The sequence below is a fragment of the Pediculus humanus genome, genomic scaffold (assembly GCF_000006295.1).
Source record: "Pediculus humanus corporis 1103172107574 genomic scaffold, whole genome shotgun sequence".
In the NCBI taxonomy this organism is placed as follows: domain Eukaryota; kingdom Metazoa; phylum Arthropoda; class Insecta; order Psocodea; family Pediculidae; genus Pediculus; species Pediculus humanus.
Window position 1 is genome coordinate 230,226 of NW_002987189.1, and position 15,613 is coordinate 245,838.

The 15,613-nt window shown below is 30.0% G+C and overlaps 1 protein-coding gene across 1 annotated transcript; it reads left to right on the plus strand.

The window, feature by feature from the left end:
• Positions 1–6,920: 6,920 nt before the first annotated feature.
• On the plus strand, positions 6,921–12,359 carry Phum_PHUM221060 (uncharacterized protein; the record flags this gene model as incomplete). The annotated part of the gene is made up of 8 exons (XM_002425748.1): positions 6,921–7,139; positions 7,223–7,397; positions 7,803–8,200; positions 8,266–10,663; positions 10,739–10,983; positions 11,097–11,282; positions 11,907–12,117; positions 12,340–12,359. The coding sequence occupies 8 exons, from the start codon at positions 6,921–6,923 to the stop codon at positions 12,357–12,359; spliced, it is 3,852 nt and encodes a 1,283-aa protein (XP_002425793.1).
• Between the last annotated feature and the right edge of the window lie 3,254 nt (positions 12,360–15,613).

The window sequence follows — 15,613 nt, forward strand, 5'->3', positions numbered from 1 at the left end:
AAAGAAATAGAAAAAAAATATGAAAGAGAGAGAGAGAGAGAGAGAGAGAGAAGGATAGTAAAGGATAGAAAGAAAATAAAGATAAAGATAGGGAAAAAGAAATTGACTGAGAGAAAGAAAGAGAAGGAGAGATAAAAAGGGAATGGAGTCAAAGTTTGTTGAAAAGGTAGAAAAAGATAGAGAAAAAAAGGTGAGAAATGAGTAAAAGAGAGAAATAATAAATATGAGAGAGAGAAGGAGTGAAAGATAGAAAGGGAAGAAAGAAAAAGGTTGAGAAAAAGAGAGGCAAAGGTAAAGAAAAGAGACTAAACAAATAGAAAAACAAAGACGAACGGTGTAAAAAAGAAAATATAAATATGGGAGAAAGAGAGAGAGAGAGAAAGAAAGAAAGAAGAGTAGAAGAAATATAAAAAAAAAGATTAAAGAATTTACATGTGAGAGAGAAAAAAGAAGAGAATAGAAGAAAAGGAGAGAGTGACAGAGAAAACAATGAGATAAAGAGAGTAAAAGAAAGAGAAAATAAAAGTAAAAAATGAGAAAAGTAAAATACAGGGAGTAAAACAGAGAGAGAGAGAGAGAGAGTAAGAGAGAGAGTGAAAAATAGTACAATTGACAAAAAAAAAGAGTAAAAGAGAAAGAGAGAGTGAGTAAAAAACAATAAAAGAGACAGAAAAAAAAGTAAAAGAGAGAGAGAAGAATAGAAAAAATATAAATGTGAGAGAGAAAAGAGGAGAGTGTGGAAGAAAAAGAGAGAGAGAGAAAACAAAAACGTAAAGAGAGTAAAAGAAAGAATAGAACAAATAAAGAGAGAGATAGAGAGAGATGCAAAAAGCTCTTCATTTAACATACGTCAATATTTACATTATTATTAAATTTCAAAAATAAATTCATTTACCTGAACAATTATTTTCGTTATGTTCAGACTCGTATTTGTTTTATTAAACAATAATAGTAATAATAATAATAATAATAATAATAATAATAATAATAATAATAATAATTTAATTACTCTAAGAATTTAACAACAAGCGAGTAATTATTTTTTTTCTTGACATATATGTCGCGCACCGATAAACATCCATTTCTAAAAGTTTTTTTTTAAAAATTAATTTATAGTCATCATCATCGTCATCGTCATCGTCATCGTCGTCATCATCATCATCATCATCATCATCATTATTATTATTAATTATTAATTATTAATAAATAATTCTATCGATCGGATTGACCGTCACGAAACGTGAATTTCAATTTCAAAAAATAATAAAAAAATTTCGATTCGATATTTTTCGATAATCGAAATTTGTCGTCGTCGTCGAGGGAGGTGGGGGGGTGTTTTCATCCGCCCTTATAAAAAAAATAAAATAAACCGTTAAAAAAAATTATTTTTAAAATGTCTGTCACGCAGGAGTTTTTTTCTTCTTTTTCGTAAAAATATGTAAAATTTCAATTTCCCTCCCCCCACCAGTCTCCCCCCCGTTTTTTTTTTTTCATTTTTTCTCCTTCATTGAATCATTTTTACGACCTCATAAGTAAGAAAAAAAAATGATAATAATAATAATAATAATAATTTTTTTCGTCCATAACATTCCAGACAATTTGTCTCCATTTATTTGTCATTTTATTTTACTTAATTCACGTCGTCGTCATTGATTTTAATATTATTATTATTATTATCATTATCATTATCATTATTATTTACATAAAAATAAAATTTCAAAAAGAAAAAATTTTAATAAATTTATAATAAATTACAAATCATTTGAATACGTAGTAACATTATTAAAATATATATATATTTATTAAAAAAAAAAACTGAATTATTTATTATTATTATTATTATTATTATTATTATTATTATTATTATTATTATTATTATTATTAAAATCGAACGAGAAAAGCAAAAAAAATTAAAATTATTTATTTTTATTCAATAATTATTATTAAATTACGGCAATATGGCGGCGTATCGAGGAAAAATACGCACCGGAAATAGAAAAGGTGGGGGGGAGGAAATAAATTTACGAGAATCCGTTCGTGTAATTATTATTACTTCAAGAAGAAGTAAAATGATGACGAAAAAGGAAAATAAGTAAAAGGAAAAATTGTTTTAACAATTAAAAGGTTTTATTTAAAAAGGAAAATTTAATTAGGTAGAAAAAGGAACGAGATGACCTTGAAATGATCGCCGGTGTCGCCGCCGACGTCGCCACCTACGTCGTCGTCGTCGTGACGTAAGAATTAATTAACGCGCGTAAATTTACGTCATCGAACCTTTTTTTTTCTTTTTATTTAATCCCACGTTTGATAATTAATATTAATATTATTTATTTTAAATTTTGTTCGTTATGAAAATAAAATTTTTAGTCCAAATATAAGTACTACGCTAATTAGCCGTCGACTCCATTTTGATTTTATTTTATGACGTCACATATTTATATATAAACCTTTCATCTCTCTCTCTCTCTCTCTATAGGAAAATCCATACGTGGATTACGTTTATTTTTTTTTATTTTGGTTAACGCCACGACAATTTTTTTTTCTGCTAGTGCCACAACAATTTTTTTTTCTTGAGGTTAATGCCACGACAAAAATTTTTTTTTACACGAAAATTCATAAAAAATAATATTTAATTTTTAACAACAAACGACAACAACTACAACTACAACCCAATCCTTATTTTTTTTTAAATGATGTAAACTCGGAGATGGTTTTAAATCGATCGATCGATCGATCGATATATCGATACATCGATGAAATTAATTATTTGCAAAGGAAAAATAATTACGGTTGTTGTAATTTTATCATCGTTTCCATTTTCAATTGCAGGTTTCGGATACCTTTTTTTTATTTGTTTGTTTGTTTGTTTAGGTATCCTTTCGAGGGATAATTTAATTTGTAATAATAATAATAATGATGATGATGATGATGATAATAAAATGCCTTCGAGGGATTTTTTTTGGAAAAGTAAATTACACGTATGAATATTTGAGTTAAATTACCCGTTTCGCATTTTTTTTCTTTTTTTTGGTGCGAGTTTGTCAAAAATCTTTGCACGCGTACAAACAACGTACAAACAAAAAAATTTATTCCTTTTTTTGTTTGTTTGTTTGTCCAAACGACTTCCGACGTTAAAAAAAAAAAATAAAAAAAAAAGATAACTTTTCAAGGATTTTTTTCGGGGTAGAAAATTTTTGTCTAAAACTTTTCCAAAAAGTTTTCATTTAAAAAAAAGAAAAAAAGGAGGAAAAATTATTATTATTATTATTATTTTTTCTCCAGCGTGGACAAACAACACGTAATAACAAATCAAACACATTAATTACGAAAAAAAAAAATGAAGAATTTTATTTTTTTTTATAAAAAATTTCAGGTTCATAATCCATTGAATTCAAAAACCGTGAACCGTTGATTATTTTCAATGGAAGTTGTTAATTTAAAAAAAAAAAGAAGTGGAAGAAGAATATTATTATTATTATTATTATTATTATTATTTTGGTTAAATGCCAAACTCGAGTATTAATTTTCATTGGTCTCTCTCTTTTTGTAAATGGAAAAGGAAAAAAACGGCCGATAAACGGACCGTTCTCGACTTCGAAACCTTAAAAGGTTTATTTTAATAAAAATTTAATTTTCAATACGTGGGGTTTTTTCGACCTTTTCCTCCCTTCCCTCCACCCCGAAAAAAAAGGAAAAATATTCTTTCTTCCTCCCTTCTTTCCTTTTTTAAAGTATTAAAAAAAAAAAAAGAAAAGTTAATTCGATATCAAAACGAAAGCTTTTACCCTTAAGATTTTCCGATTGCGAATGTTTTCTTTTTTTTTTTCCTTTTTAAAAGGAAAAAATTGTTGAAAATGTATAAAAAAAAAAAATTCGGGAGTTTCTTCGAGGAAAATCTCCCTCCTTTCCTCCTTCCCCCTCCACCCTTCCCCCTCCACCCTTCCCTCCTCCTCACCTCCCCCCAACCAACAAGAAAAAAAAAATTTTTTTATTATTTATAAAATATCCGTTCGATGCGGCCATGATTATTATTATTATTATTATTATTAATAAATTAAAATCATTTTTTCTTCTGCCACGTTTTTCCCGTGAAGAAATCAATAATCAATCATATTAAATTTAATATTAAATCGACGGGCAGGGGGGGGGAGGAAAAATTTTTTTTTGTTATTAGAAAACAATAACAAGAAAATGACACGAAAAAAAAACAAAACGAATTTTCCTTTGATGGATATTTCTTTGATGGATTTTCCTTTGACAATGGAAAATTTTTTTCTTGTCAATGGATAAAATTACGAATTCCTTTTTTCCATCCACGATTTAAATTAAATAATTTCTTTTTTTTTAGGAAAAAGAAAACCTTGTCGTCGTCGTGGTAAAAGAAAATTTTTTAATTTTTTTTTTCCTTTCGATTTCACCCCTCCCCCTCTCTCTCCCTCCTGCCATTTTAAAAACTTGCCATTTTTTTCTTTTTCTTTTCTCCCCTCATTAATTTACGATGATAATACTAATAATAATAATATTCACGTGACTCGTGGATCAAGACAAAAAAAACGAGTACTTAATGCAAAAATACTCGACGACGACGACGACAATCAAACGAACGAATAAAATTTATACGTAAAGTTTTATGACCTTTGTAAAATGGCGGAGGGAGAGGAGGGGACGGTGGAGAGGGAATCGGGTGGGAGGAGGAGGAGGAGGAGGAGGCAGTACGAGAATAAGAAAAAAGCAAATGGAAAATGTTTTTAGTATAAATCGGCGTTTCGAACAACTACTTCCTCCTCCGAAAAAAAAAAAAGTCCAAAAGAAAAAAAAAGCAGAGATAGCGCAGATACGTATCACACAGGTACCGAAGCGAACCTGAAGGATTAAAACCGCTAAACCAAAACAAACACAACAACAAACGAAACAACTGAAACAACTACTACTAATATGTGCGAAAGTGATTTTTAATATTTAAAAGAAAAAAAAATGTTTTGGGGTAGGATATTCATAATTGCACACGGTGAGATTTTAATTATTATTTGATTTATTTATTTATTTAATAACCTGACTACGGTCCTGAAAATGATAAAATTCTTTTTTCCATTTGAATATAAAAATAGGGAATAATATTGAATATAATAAGTGGAAAAAATCGTTTGAATCGTTTCGCTTTTGTTTTGTTTATATAAATTATATTGATATATATATATATATATATATATATATTTTGTTTATAAATGTTATAATATATATATAATAATAATAATAATAATATATATAAATGCGTGTGGGTGGGTGGGTGCGTGCGCGCGTGAGTGCGTTTGTATATTTTTATAAAAAAAAATTTTTTTCCGCATATTTATTTATTTTATTTTATTATTTTTTCGATCGTTTTTTTCGTTTTTTTTCTCTTCCTCCCCTCCCCCTTTCCCTCCCTCTTCCCCTACCTCCCTTCCCGATATGTTTTTTTTGTTTTCGTGGCAGAAGATTTCCGTTTTTTTCCCGCCGATTTCTTCTCCTTCTTCTTCTTACTACCGCCCGATCCTTAATTTTTACTTAATTTCAAAAAAAAAAAATTCGTCGGCTTTGTTTTAATTTTTTTAAATTGATGATAATGATGATGATAATGTGGGTGGCGGTGGTGGTGGTGAAGATGATGATGATGATAAATATCATAGGGTTCTAAAAAATTTTTTTTGTCGTTTCAGTTACGTGGCAAGTCATGCCGGGTAGGTGGCATTATTATTTACCACCTAGTAAAAATTCTTATCACAGTTCTTGGACTTATTTACCACCGCCTCCTCCTCCACCTCCTCCGCCACCTCCACCCCCAATACCCCCACCTTTTCATTATTATTTTCATCGTGAACCTTTTCAACCGGAAAAAAATTCAATGGAATTAATGGTCGATATAACAAACGCATTAGGTGTGGCCATACTCCGGGTGAGTTTTTTTTTCTTTTCTTTATTTTTTTGTATTTACTTTCTCTCTCTCTCTCTCTCTCCCCAAACGAAAAAAGAGTCTGCTTACTTTCGAACGTAAAAAAATGACATTTTCACAATAATAATAATAATAATTTTTTCTTTGACATTCCTTTTATAAACATTCACATGTCGAAATTATAAAAAAAAAAAAAAAATTTCTTTCGATTGTTTTTTTTTTTTTGCGAAAATCTTATCAAACATCATCATTGTCATCATCATCATCATCATCATCATCATTATTATTATTATTATTATTATTACTGAACACAAATTATTTTAAGACAGACGTAATCGAAAGTAGAGTAAAACGACCGTTTTTTTGTTTTTTTTTTTTCAAATTTAAATACCCAGAAAAAAATAATAATAAAAACCCAGTTTTTACTTTTCAAACTCGTCGTTATAATAATGATAATAATGATGATAATGATGATGATAATAATAATAATAAAAAGTTATAAAAACGCGTGCAAGACGAAACAAAAAAAAAAAAAAAAAACAAACGGTTGCGGTTGAGAGATTAAGTATAAAGGACAAAGGAAGAAAAAAAAAAGAAGAAATATTGACCACGTGGTTGTTGTACTTATGAGGATTATAGGAGAGGTAATCCCTTTAACAAACAAAAATGTGACGAGGGGGATGAATTCGTCACGTGATGATGATGATAATAATAATGATATAACGGTTAGAAAAAATTTCTTAAAGGAAAAGAACTTTATAAGAAAAAATTTTAATTATTTTCATTCATTCATTCGTTTAGGTAGGGAAAAAAACGATTGTAATTATTATTATTATTATTTTTATTACGTCTGTGAATTTTTTGCAAAAGTCGTAAAAGACGAGAGAAAGAGAGAGATAGATAGAGATAGAGAGAGAGAGAGTCGTAAAAATTATCATGGCGAAAAGATTTTTTTTTTTCGGTTTGTTTCTCTATGGAGAAAATTGATAAAATGTGTGTGTTTTTTTTGGGGGGCGGGGGCGGAGTACAGGATAATTCTTTTACCGGTGGTAATTATGCATTTTCACCATACGGTTTGGCATCCGTACTTGTTTTATTATACGAAGGTTCTTGCGGCGAATCGGCGGTGCAAATTCAAAGGACTTTAAGTTTTCCATGGAATAAATTTATCGTTCGTTTGGGATTTCGTGACATACACGATCGTTTAAAGGTATTAATTATAAAAATTCAATTTAATTTTTTTTGGCGCCAAAAATTTATCGATTTATCGATCGATTTTTTTTTTTGTTACAGAGTTATTTCAGTCACGATGGTTTTTTAACCGGCATGACATTAAATAAAAAAACAACGACGTTAACGCCGGAATTTAAAATGATATTAAAATTTTACGGTTATAATGTTGATAATGATAATAATAATAATAGTATGAATACTACTAAAATCACTCCGATGATTTCTTCAACTCCAGGTGAGTTAGGGGTTGAGGGGGGGTTGCAATTTTCTCACACTTGCGGGCAAGGCCTCAGTGAAACAACAAGAAAACTTCCGGGGATTTTTCTTTACCCAGGAAAAATTTTTACGATCTAAAAATAAAAAAAAAAATTCCAATTGAATTGTTCGTGATGATGATGGTGATAATGATGATGATATCATTTTTAATGCGTGAAAAAAAATTTTCCTATTGAATTTACATTGCATTTGTTTGTTTGATTTCGAAGGCTATCTTCTTCTTATTTTACTTACCTGTAATTTAAAAGCATCCTTCCGAAACGTTTGTTTTCTTCTGCTTCTTCTTCCTTCTTTCTTGACCAAAATACATATTTTTATGTTTGTTTGTGTGTCTGGTTTAATCTACAGTATTTGATAATTGTAGCTTTTATCACAACTACGGAAGAAAACGTTTCAAGTAAAAAATTTTCAACAACGATGTTTTCTCAAGGTTTTGATTCGACAACGATCAATTTAGATAAAAGTACAAATGAAATTACGAAAACGGAAGTAAGTACAATTATAACTAGCAGTGGTACGACCGAAGCAACAACGACAACTACTACCGTCGATGATGTTAAAACTACAACGGAAATGAATACGTCGATGACATTTTCCGATGGGGATACTACGGAAAAAAGTACAGAAATTACATCAACGACTGATTTTTCTACTGCTTCGAAAGAAAGTACTACTACTACGGAAAATGTTGGTGAATTGACTAGTTCAACAATTCCGTCTACTACCACGAATGAGATTTTTACGGAAACAACTTCTACACAAGTACGTGATTTTAAATGAAATAATTATCTTAATACAGCATTTATGATTGTTTTTTGTTTTGTAAGGAATCTACTACAAGTAGAACGACAACGAATGATTTGGATGCTAGTTTAGATAATGGAATGCTGATTCCACAATCCCAATACACGGAATTACCAACGACATTGTCGGCGACAGCATCAACGACGGAGAATCAAGGAACTACTACAATGTTAACAACCACGACGGAAGCAGAAACATCTTTAGGTACATCGACATTGTCTGATAATTTTTCTGAGAGCGGATCTACAACGCCGGTGGAAGCTGAAAAGAGGATGAGCACGGTTATGATGGACACAACAACATTAACGGATAGGAATTCGAAAACAACTTCTTTTACGCAATACCCCTCTACGACTGTTTCGAATGTTACGTCAACATTTTCGACCACAACGGATACGGTTTCTGAAACCACATCGATTGATGATCGAACTACAACAGAAGCGATGGATACAACACCGATTTCTACGACTTTAAAAAATAAACTTACTGCCACGACTAATAACTTTAGGCCTACAAAACAAAGGACGATGCAGACGCAAACAATGAGTACAACTACGGGAATGTTTACTACAAATTTTATTTCGACAATTCCACCGGTTAAAAATTTAATCGGTGAGATAACAACAATGAAAAATAATGACACCGTTTCTACGGAAATGACGACAAGTGGTAATACATTGAATGAAACTCCTACAAGCACTTATGCATCATCCACCGATATTAGTAGTACAATCACCGAAACTCCAACAACTTTACCAATTTCTATTGCACTGACTGAAATTACCACCACTCAAATGACACCAACCGAACCTCCAACGACTAACGCTCCGACCACTACCACTGAAATAACATCCACCCAAACTTCAACGACTAATGCTCAGACCACTACTACTGAAATGACTTCCACTCAAACTCCAACGACTTACGCTCAAACTACCACTGAAATGACGACCACCCAAACTCCAACGATTACCACTGAAATGACTTCTACTCAAACTTCAACGACTAATCCTGAAACCACCACTACTGAAATGACAACAACCCCAACTTCAACGAGTAATGCTGAAACCTCCACCGCTGAAATGACTTCCACCCAAACTTCAACGACTAACGCTCAAACTACCATTGAAATGACAACCACCCAAACTCCATCGACTAATCCTGAAACCACCACTACTGAAATGACTTCCACCCAAACTTCAACGACTAACGCTCAAACTACCACTGAAATGACTTCCACCCAAACTCCAACGACTAATTTTCGGACGACTACTACTGAAATGACTTCCACCCAAAGTTTAACGACTAACGCTCAAACTACCACCACAGAAATGACAACAACCGAAACTCCAACGACTAAAGCTCAAACTACCATTCCTCAAATGACAACAACCGAAACTTCAACGACTAACGCTCAGACGACTACCACTGAAACAACTACTAGTGGTAGTACAATAACCGAAACTCCTACGACTAATGCTTATACTGATACTACTACCCCCACTGAAATGACAACTAGTGGTAGTTCATTAGCTGAAACTCCAACAACCACTGTTCACGCTTCTACCACTGAAATAACAACCAATGGTAGTACAATCTCCGAAACTCCAACAACCAACCCTCAGACCACCGAAACGACTACAAGCAGTAGTACCATCACCGAAACTCCAACTACCATTCTTAGTACTACCACTGAAACTTCAACGACTAGTGCCCATACTACAATTACTACCACCGAAATGACAACCAGTAATGATAAAATCACCGAAACTCCTACGTCTACTATTCACACTACAACGACTGAAATGACAATCAGTGATACTACAACGACTGAAACTTCAACGACCCCTGAAACGACTGATACTTCTACAAATCCTTATACAACCGAAACAAGCACTTCTCCTAGTACCCTCACCGAGTCTGCAACTTCCGTTAGTTCTATTTTCACACAAACCACGGATGAAAATACACCGACTCTTTTTCAAACAAACACATCTCCAGAGGATAGCGGTAGCACAACTATTCAAACCACAACAAACAATCATTTTACAACAGAATCAACAACGATCGATACAACGACAACTCAGTTAACAAATACTTTTCCAACAGAAAAATCAACAATCATTACACCTGAAACAACCACAACCGACTCAACAACAACTCAAACAAAAATAACAACCGATGACAGTCAAACGACAGAAAATCCAACAACAACAACAAATTTTTATAATATAAACGAAAACACGTTGATATTTGTTCCATTATTAAAACCTAATATTAGTAGCGGGTTAACACACAGACGTCCTAGAAACATAAAAATTTCAAGTAAAGCTTACAATTTAAAACCTCTTAATTCAACAAAGCCATTAATGATCGTCACAAAAGAATTTAAACCTCCTAGAATAAAAAGAACAATGAGAGGTAAAAAAAAAAAAAAACTTGAAATTTTCATAATACACATAAAAAGAAAAGTTTTTAATAATATTTAAATTACAGATTATTTTCAAAAACAAGATCTCAACGTTCATTTACAAAATGGTGGAATGCCAGGAAATTATCATCATCATCATCATCAATTATCCGACAGCGGTTACAACAGCATACATAAAAATTTACCACGTTTATTATTTTCAATAAATGGTGCCATCGATGTTCCTGTACCGATGATGACGTATACAAACATTTTCCCTTACGGTTACATACCTAGACTTCATTGTAAAGCTTTGGAATTTCCGCTAGATGTCAGTAGTTGTATTTGTAAACAAACAAATGTTGCAAACTTAACGAACTTTTTTACGTTAAAAACCGTTATTTTTAAAAAAAAATTTTTCTTTTTCTTTTTTTCAAAATGAAGGATGTTCGTTACAAACTTTTGATATTATTACCAATCGAAAAAAGAGGAATTAGAAAATTATTATACGATTTAGAAAATTATTCAATAAGAGAAGTTATCGATAGTATAAAACCAGTAAAAGTTCATGCGATTATTCCAACATTTATGGTAGAAGGATTCGTCGTATTGACGCCATCTTTAAAAAAGGTAAAAAAAAATCGTTTTTTTTTAAAAATAAATCAATAATTATTATTATTATTATTATTATTATTCTTTTTACACGACGTTTTATTACAAGATAACTTTTTTTTTTTTAATGTACATTCCCCAAAGGTTATCAGAGGTGATAAAGTGCCAAATACAGCTTGCAAGTCAGAGACTTTTCCACAGGTGGCCTATAATTTTTCTTTCTTCTTTCTTCTTTTCTCTTTCTTTTCTTTTGTAATTTTCACACACGCACGCACACACACACACACACAAAAGAAAAACAAGATTGGAAATAAGAAGGATGGATGATTTAAAGGATCAATTGAAATTTCATTATTTAAGAAAATAAATAAGAAAATTTTTAATACTTAATTTTACACACGAGCACACACACGTTCAATTATTTACAACCCCTTATTCTACCCCAACCCCCTTACCCCCTCCTACCTCTTCTCGCCTACCCCCTTCCCAAAAAAAAAAGCAGAAACAGAAACAAATTTTCCAATTGTAATTTATTATTATTTATTTTTGTTTAAGAAAAAAACGATCATTCGAAGTTAAAACAAACAACAAACGATTATTCGATATATTATTATTATTATTATTATTACTTAATTTTTTCAGCTTGGAATTTGGGATGTTTTCGATTCGAGAAAATCAAATTTATGCGGTATGTCAAAGGATCCCGAATTATATGTGCGTAACGTTGAACAATCCGTAACCGTCGTCATTAGGAATTACGTTGAAATTTTTGATATACAAACGAGTGAGTATATTTCAAACGTACCTTATTTTTCCGATTACTTTAGAAAAAAAAGCAATATGGCGGAAACGAGTAAAAAAAAAAAAAATTTTCTTTTATTTTTATTTTTATGTACCCCCCGCCCATCGTGCGGATGCACACCATTTATTTTTTACGGATTGTTGTAAAATGCAATTAAACTAAACTTTAATGAGATTTTTTTCCCCCTCACCCCACCTCCGACTCAAACCATCTTACTTCGTACATTTTCTATCCTTTTCTCAATAATAATAATAATAAAACATTTTTCTTCAGGTTTTTCCACCATCTTTTAAAACGTTACGAAAATTTTTTTCCCCTTTTTTTTAAAACTTATGCAATTTGCAATGCACTCGTGTAAAAAGTGTCACGCGTTTTAAATTTATTAGAATGTATATACATACATTTTTTTTATTTTATTATTTATTTACTATTTACAAACCCGTTTAAATTTTTAATAATAATAATAATTTAAAAAAGGTCACGTGAAATTGATGATGATGATAATAATAATAATAATAAACTTTTCCTTTCTTAAATAATATTATTATCATTCACTCGCTCGCTCGTTCGACAAACGAAAAATTAAATACAAAAAAAAAAAAAAGAGGTCACCCGTCAAATTTGTGGTCAGTTTTTAACCTGTCAAAACGTCCGTTATTATTATTATTATTATTATCATTATCGTCGTGGAATGAAAATATTTAATTAAACCCAATATTTATTTATATATATATAATTAAAAATTTTTTTTTTTTTGTAAATTTCTTATACGTTTCGTGGAAATATTATATTACATTACGAACCGCAAAAGTTTTTAACGAATTCCATTATTATTATTATTATTTCGTTAGTATTATTATTATTATTAAAAATCGTTAATTTATGATTCGCAACAATACAAAACAAAAAACGTTTTGGCAATGAAATTATTGTTGTAAGAATATAAATTAAAAAAAAAAAAAAAAATGAAAAAGTAATGAACGTATTAAATGGTGGATGCATCATCAACAACAACAACAACAACAAACGTTTTCTCAACTTTCACTTAATTGTTGGCATTTTTATTCGGTCAAAATTTGATTTGAATCACGTGAAAAACAAAAAAAAAAGTAATAATAATAATAATAATAATAATAATAATAATAATAATAATAATAATTTTAAAACGTTAAAAGAAAAAAAAAATTTACATTTTTAAAACTTTTTCCAATTTTGATTTTTATTTTATTTTCAACGCGAAAATATCCGTTGGCAAACCATTATCATTATTATTAACGATCGAAATTTTTATATTTGGATAAATCTGGACAACAAACAAACAAACAGACAAACGATTGTCTTTCCTCCCTCACTTCCAATAAGAGGAAAAATTTTTTTTTTTTTTACGTAATTCGTTAGCGCCCACGAAACCAAAACAAAAACAAAAAGTTTTTATAATTAAACGTCGATAAATCATACGATCGGTGTCAATAATCAATCAATCAATCAATCAATCAATCGATCAATGAATGAATGAATGAATCGATACATTTCGTTATTATTCCTTGTCATTTTTTATCATTTCGTCATCGTTAAGAAATTAATCATACGTTCGAATTTCATAATTTTTTTTATCTACGGTTTTTTCTCGCGAATATCCGGAAAATTTCTGGAAAATTCTTTTTTCGTCTGTAAGCAGACGACAAACGAACGAATCATTTAATATATTTTAGGTTAAAGTAATAAAACAGTATTATTAAAACATATAAAATTTTTAAATCACGAAACTCGAATACTCTTCTCTCGGTATAGAGAAAAAAATCATTATTATCATTATCATCATTATTATCATTATCATCATGGTAGATTTCGCATCAGACGATGTCACGAATCGTGCATGACATTTTTATTCGCTCTCAGAACAAAACAAAAAAAAAAGCAGAAGAAAAACGAAAAGCAAAACACTTTTACTCGTTTTTAAAAAAAATCATTTAAAATTTTTTATTATTATAATAATAATAATAATGATAATAATCGTAGTGATAATGATAATTATGGTGATAATAACAATAATTTTTTTTTTTGCACAGATCGTTACGAAAAATTATATATTAATAATAATAATAATAATGATAATGAAAATAGGAGGAGGCGGGTAATAATTTAAGTAAAAAAATTATACGACAAGAAATTATCCAGCCGGACAATGAGAATAATAATAATAATAATGATAATGATAATAATGATACCTGTTATAAGAACGCGACCTGAATTCACGTCGTTATTAATCAACGTCTTAAATTATCATTATTATTATTATTATTATTATTATTATTACTCTCGAAAGAAAGAAAGAAAGAAAGAAAGAAAAAAAAAATGATCGAGATTCGTTTCTGGAGAAAAAAAAAATTTTCCGATCGGGGGGCGAAAGGAGGAGAGCCTCTTCCAACCCTCTCGAAATTGTTTAATAATAATAATGATAATTTAAAATTTTTTTTTTTTCAGGGGATCCGTACGAAAGACTTCGGGGGATTCATTTTTTCGAAGCGACTCATCCGTTTATTTATTTCGTTTTGGATTCGTCCACGAACGTGGCATTAATGGCGGGACAAATTTTGAATCCTTTAAACAATAAAATTTATTGAAAAAAAAAAAAATTCATGGAACGTTCGTCGGCATATTTAACAACAACAACAACGACAACAACAATCGTCACGGTTAATTTTTTTAAAGGGAAGGAGAGGGGAGGAAGGGTAGGGAGAGAAGAGAAAAGAGGAAGAGACGTTACGGTGAAATCTATATTTGAAAATCGTTTGTTTCAAATGTGTTGACTGTTGTGTGTGCGTGTGTACGTGCGCGTACAACAACCCGACAAACGAATCCCTCCCTCCCCTCCCTCACCCCTTCAAAAAAAAAAAAAGAATTTTCGGAAAAAACGTTCATTGTTATCCACTTTATTTTTTGTTAATACAATAACACAAAAGAAAAAAAACAACAACAAAATTTGACTATAATAATAATAATAATAATAATAATAATAATAATAATAATAATAATAAAATGGCGAATGTTTGAATGAGGAACACGTGGAAATTTATTAATTTCAAATTTTCTAGAACATTTATTTATTTATATATTATTTGTTCTTCTAAGATAGACAATAAACGAGTACAAATTCTTCATTTAAATATCTATTATTATTATTATTATTATTGAAAACGAAGGATTTTGCCCGCCATTTTTATTTAAAAAAAAAAAAAAGAAAAATTCCACGTTTTAAAAATATTTTTGTTTGTTTAAAAATAAAATTCTCTCTCTCTCTCGCACATCAAAATTCACGAATTTATTTTTAAAACGTTTTTCATAAAACTTTTATTATTATTATTATTATTATTATTATTATTATTACAATGATTGTTGTTGTTGTTGTTGTTGTTCTTCTTCTTCAACTTCCGTTTGAAAAAATTTGACTTTTTTATAACAATTAAAATCAAAACGAGAGAGAGAGAGAGAGAGAGAGAAAGAGAGAGAATGTTCTAGAAAAAAAATATTTTTTAAACGTCTCTTC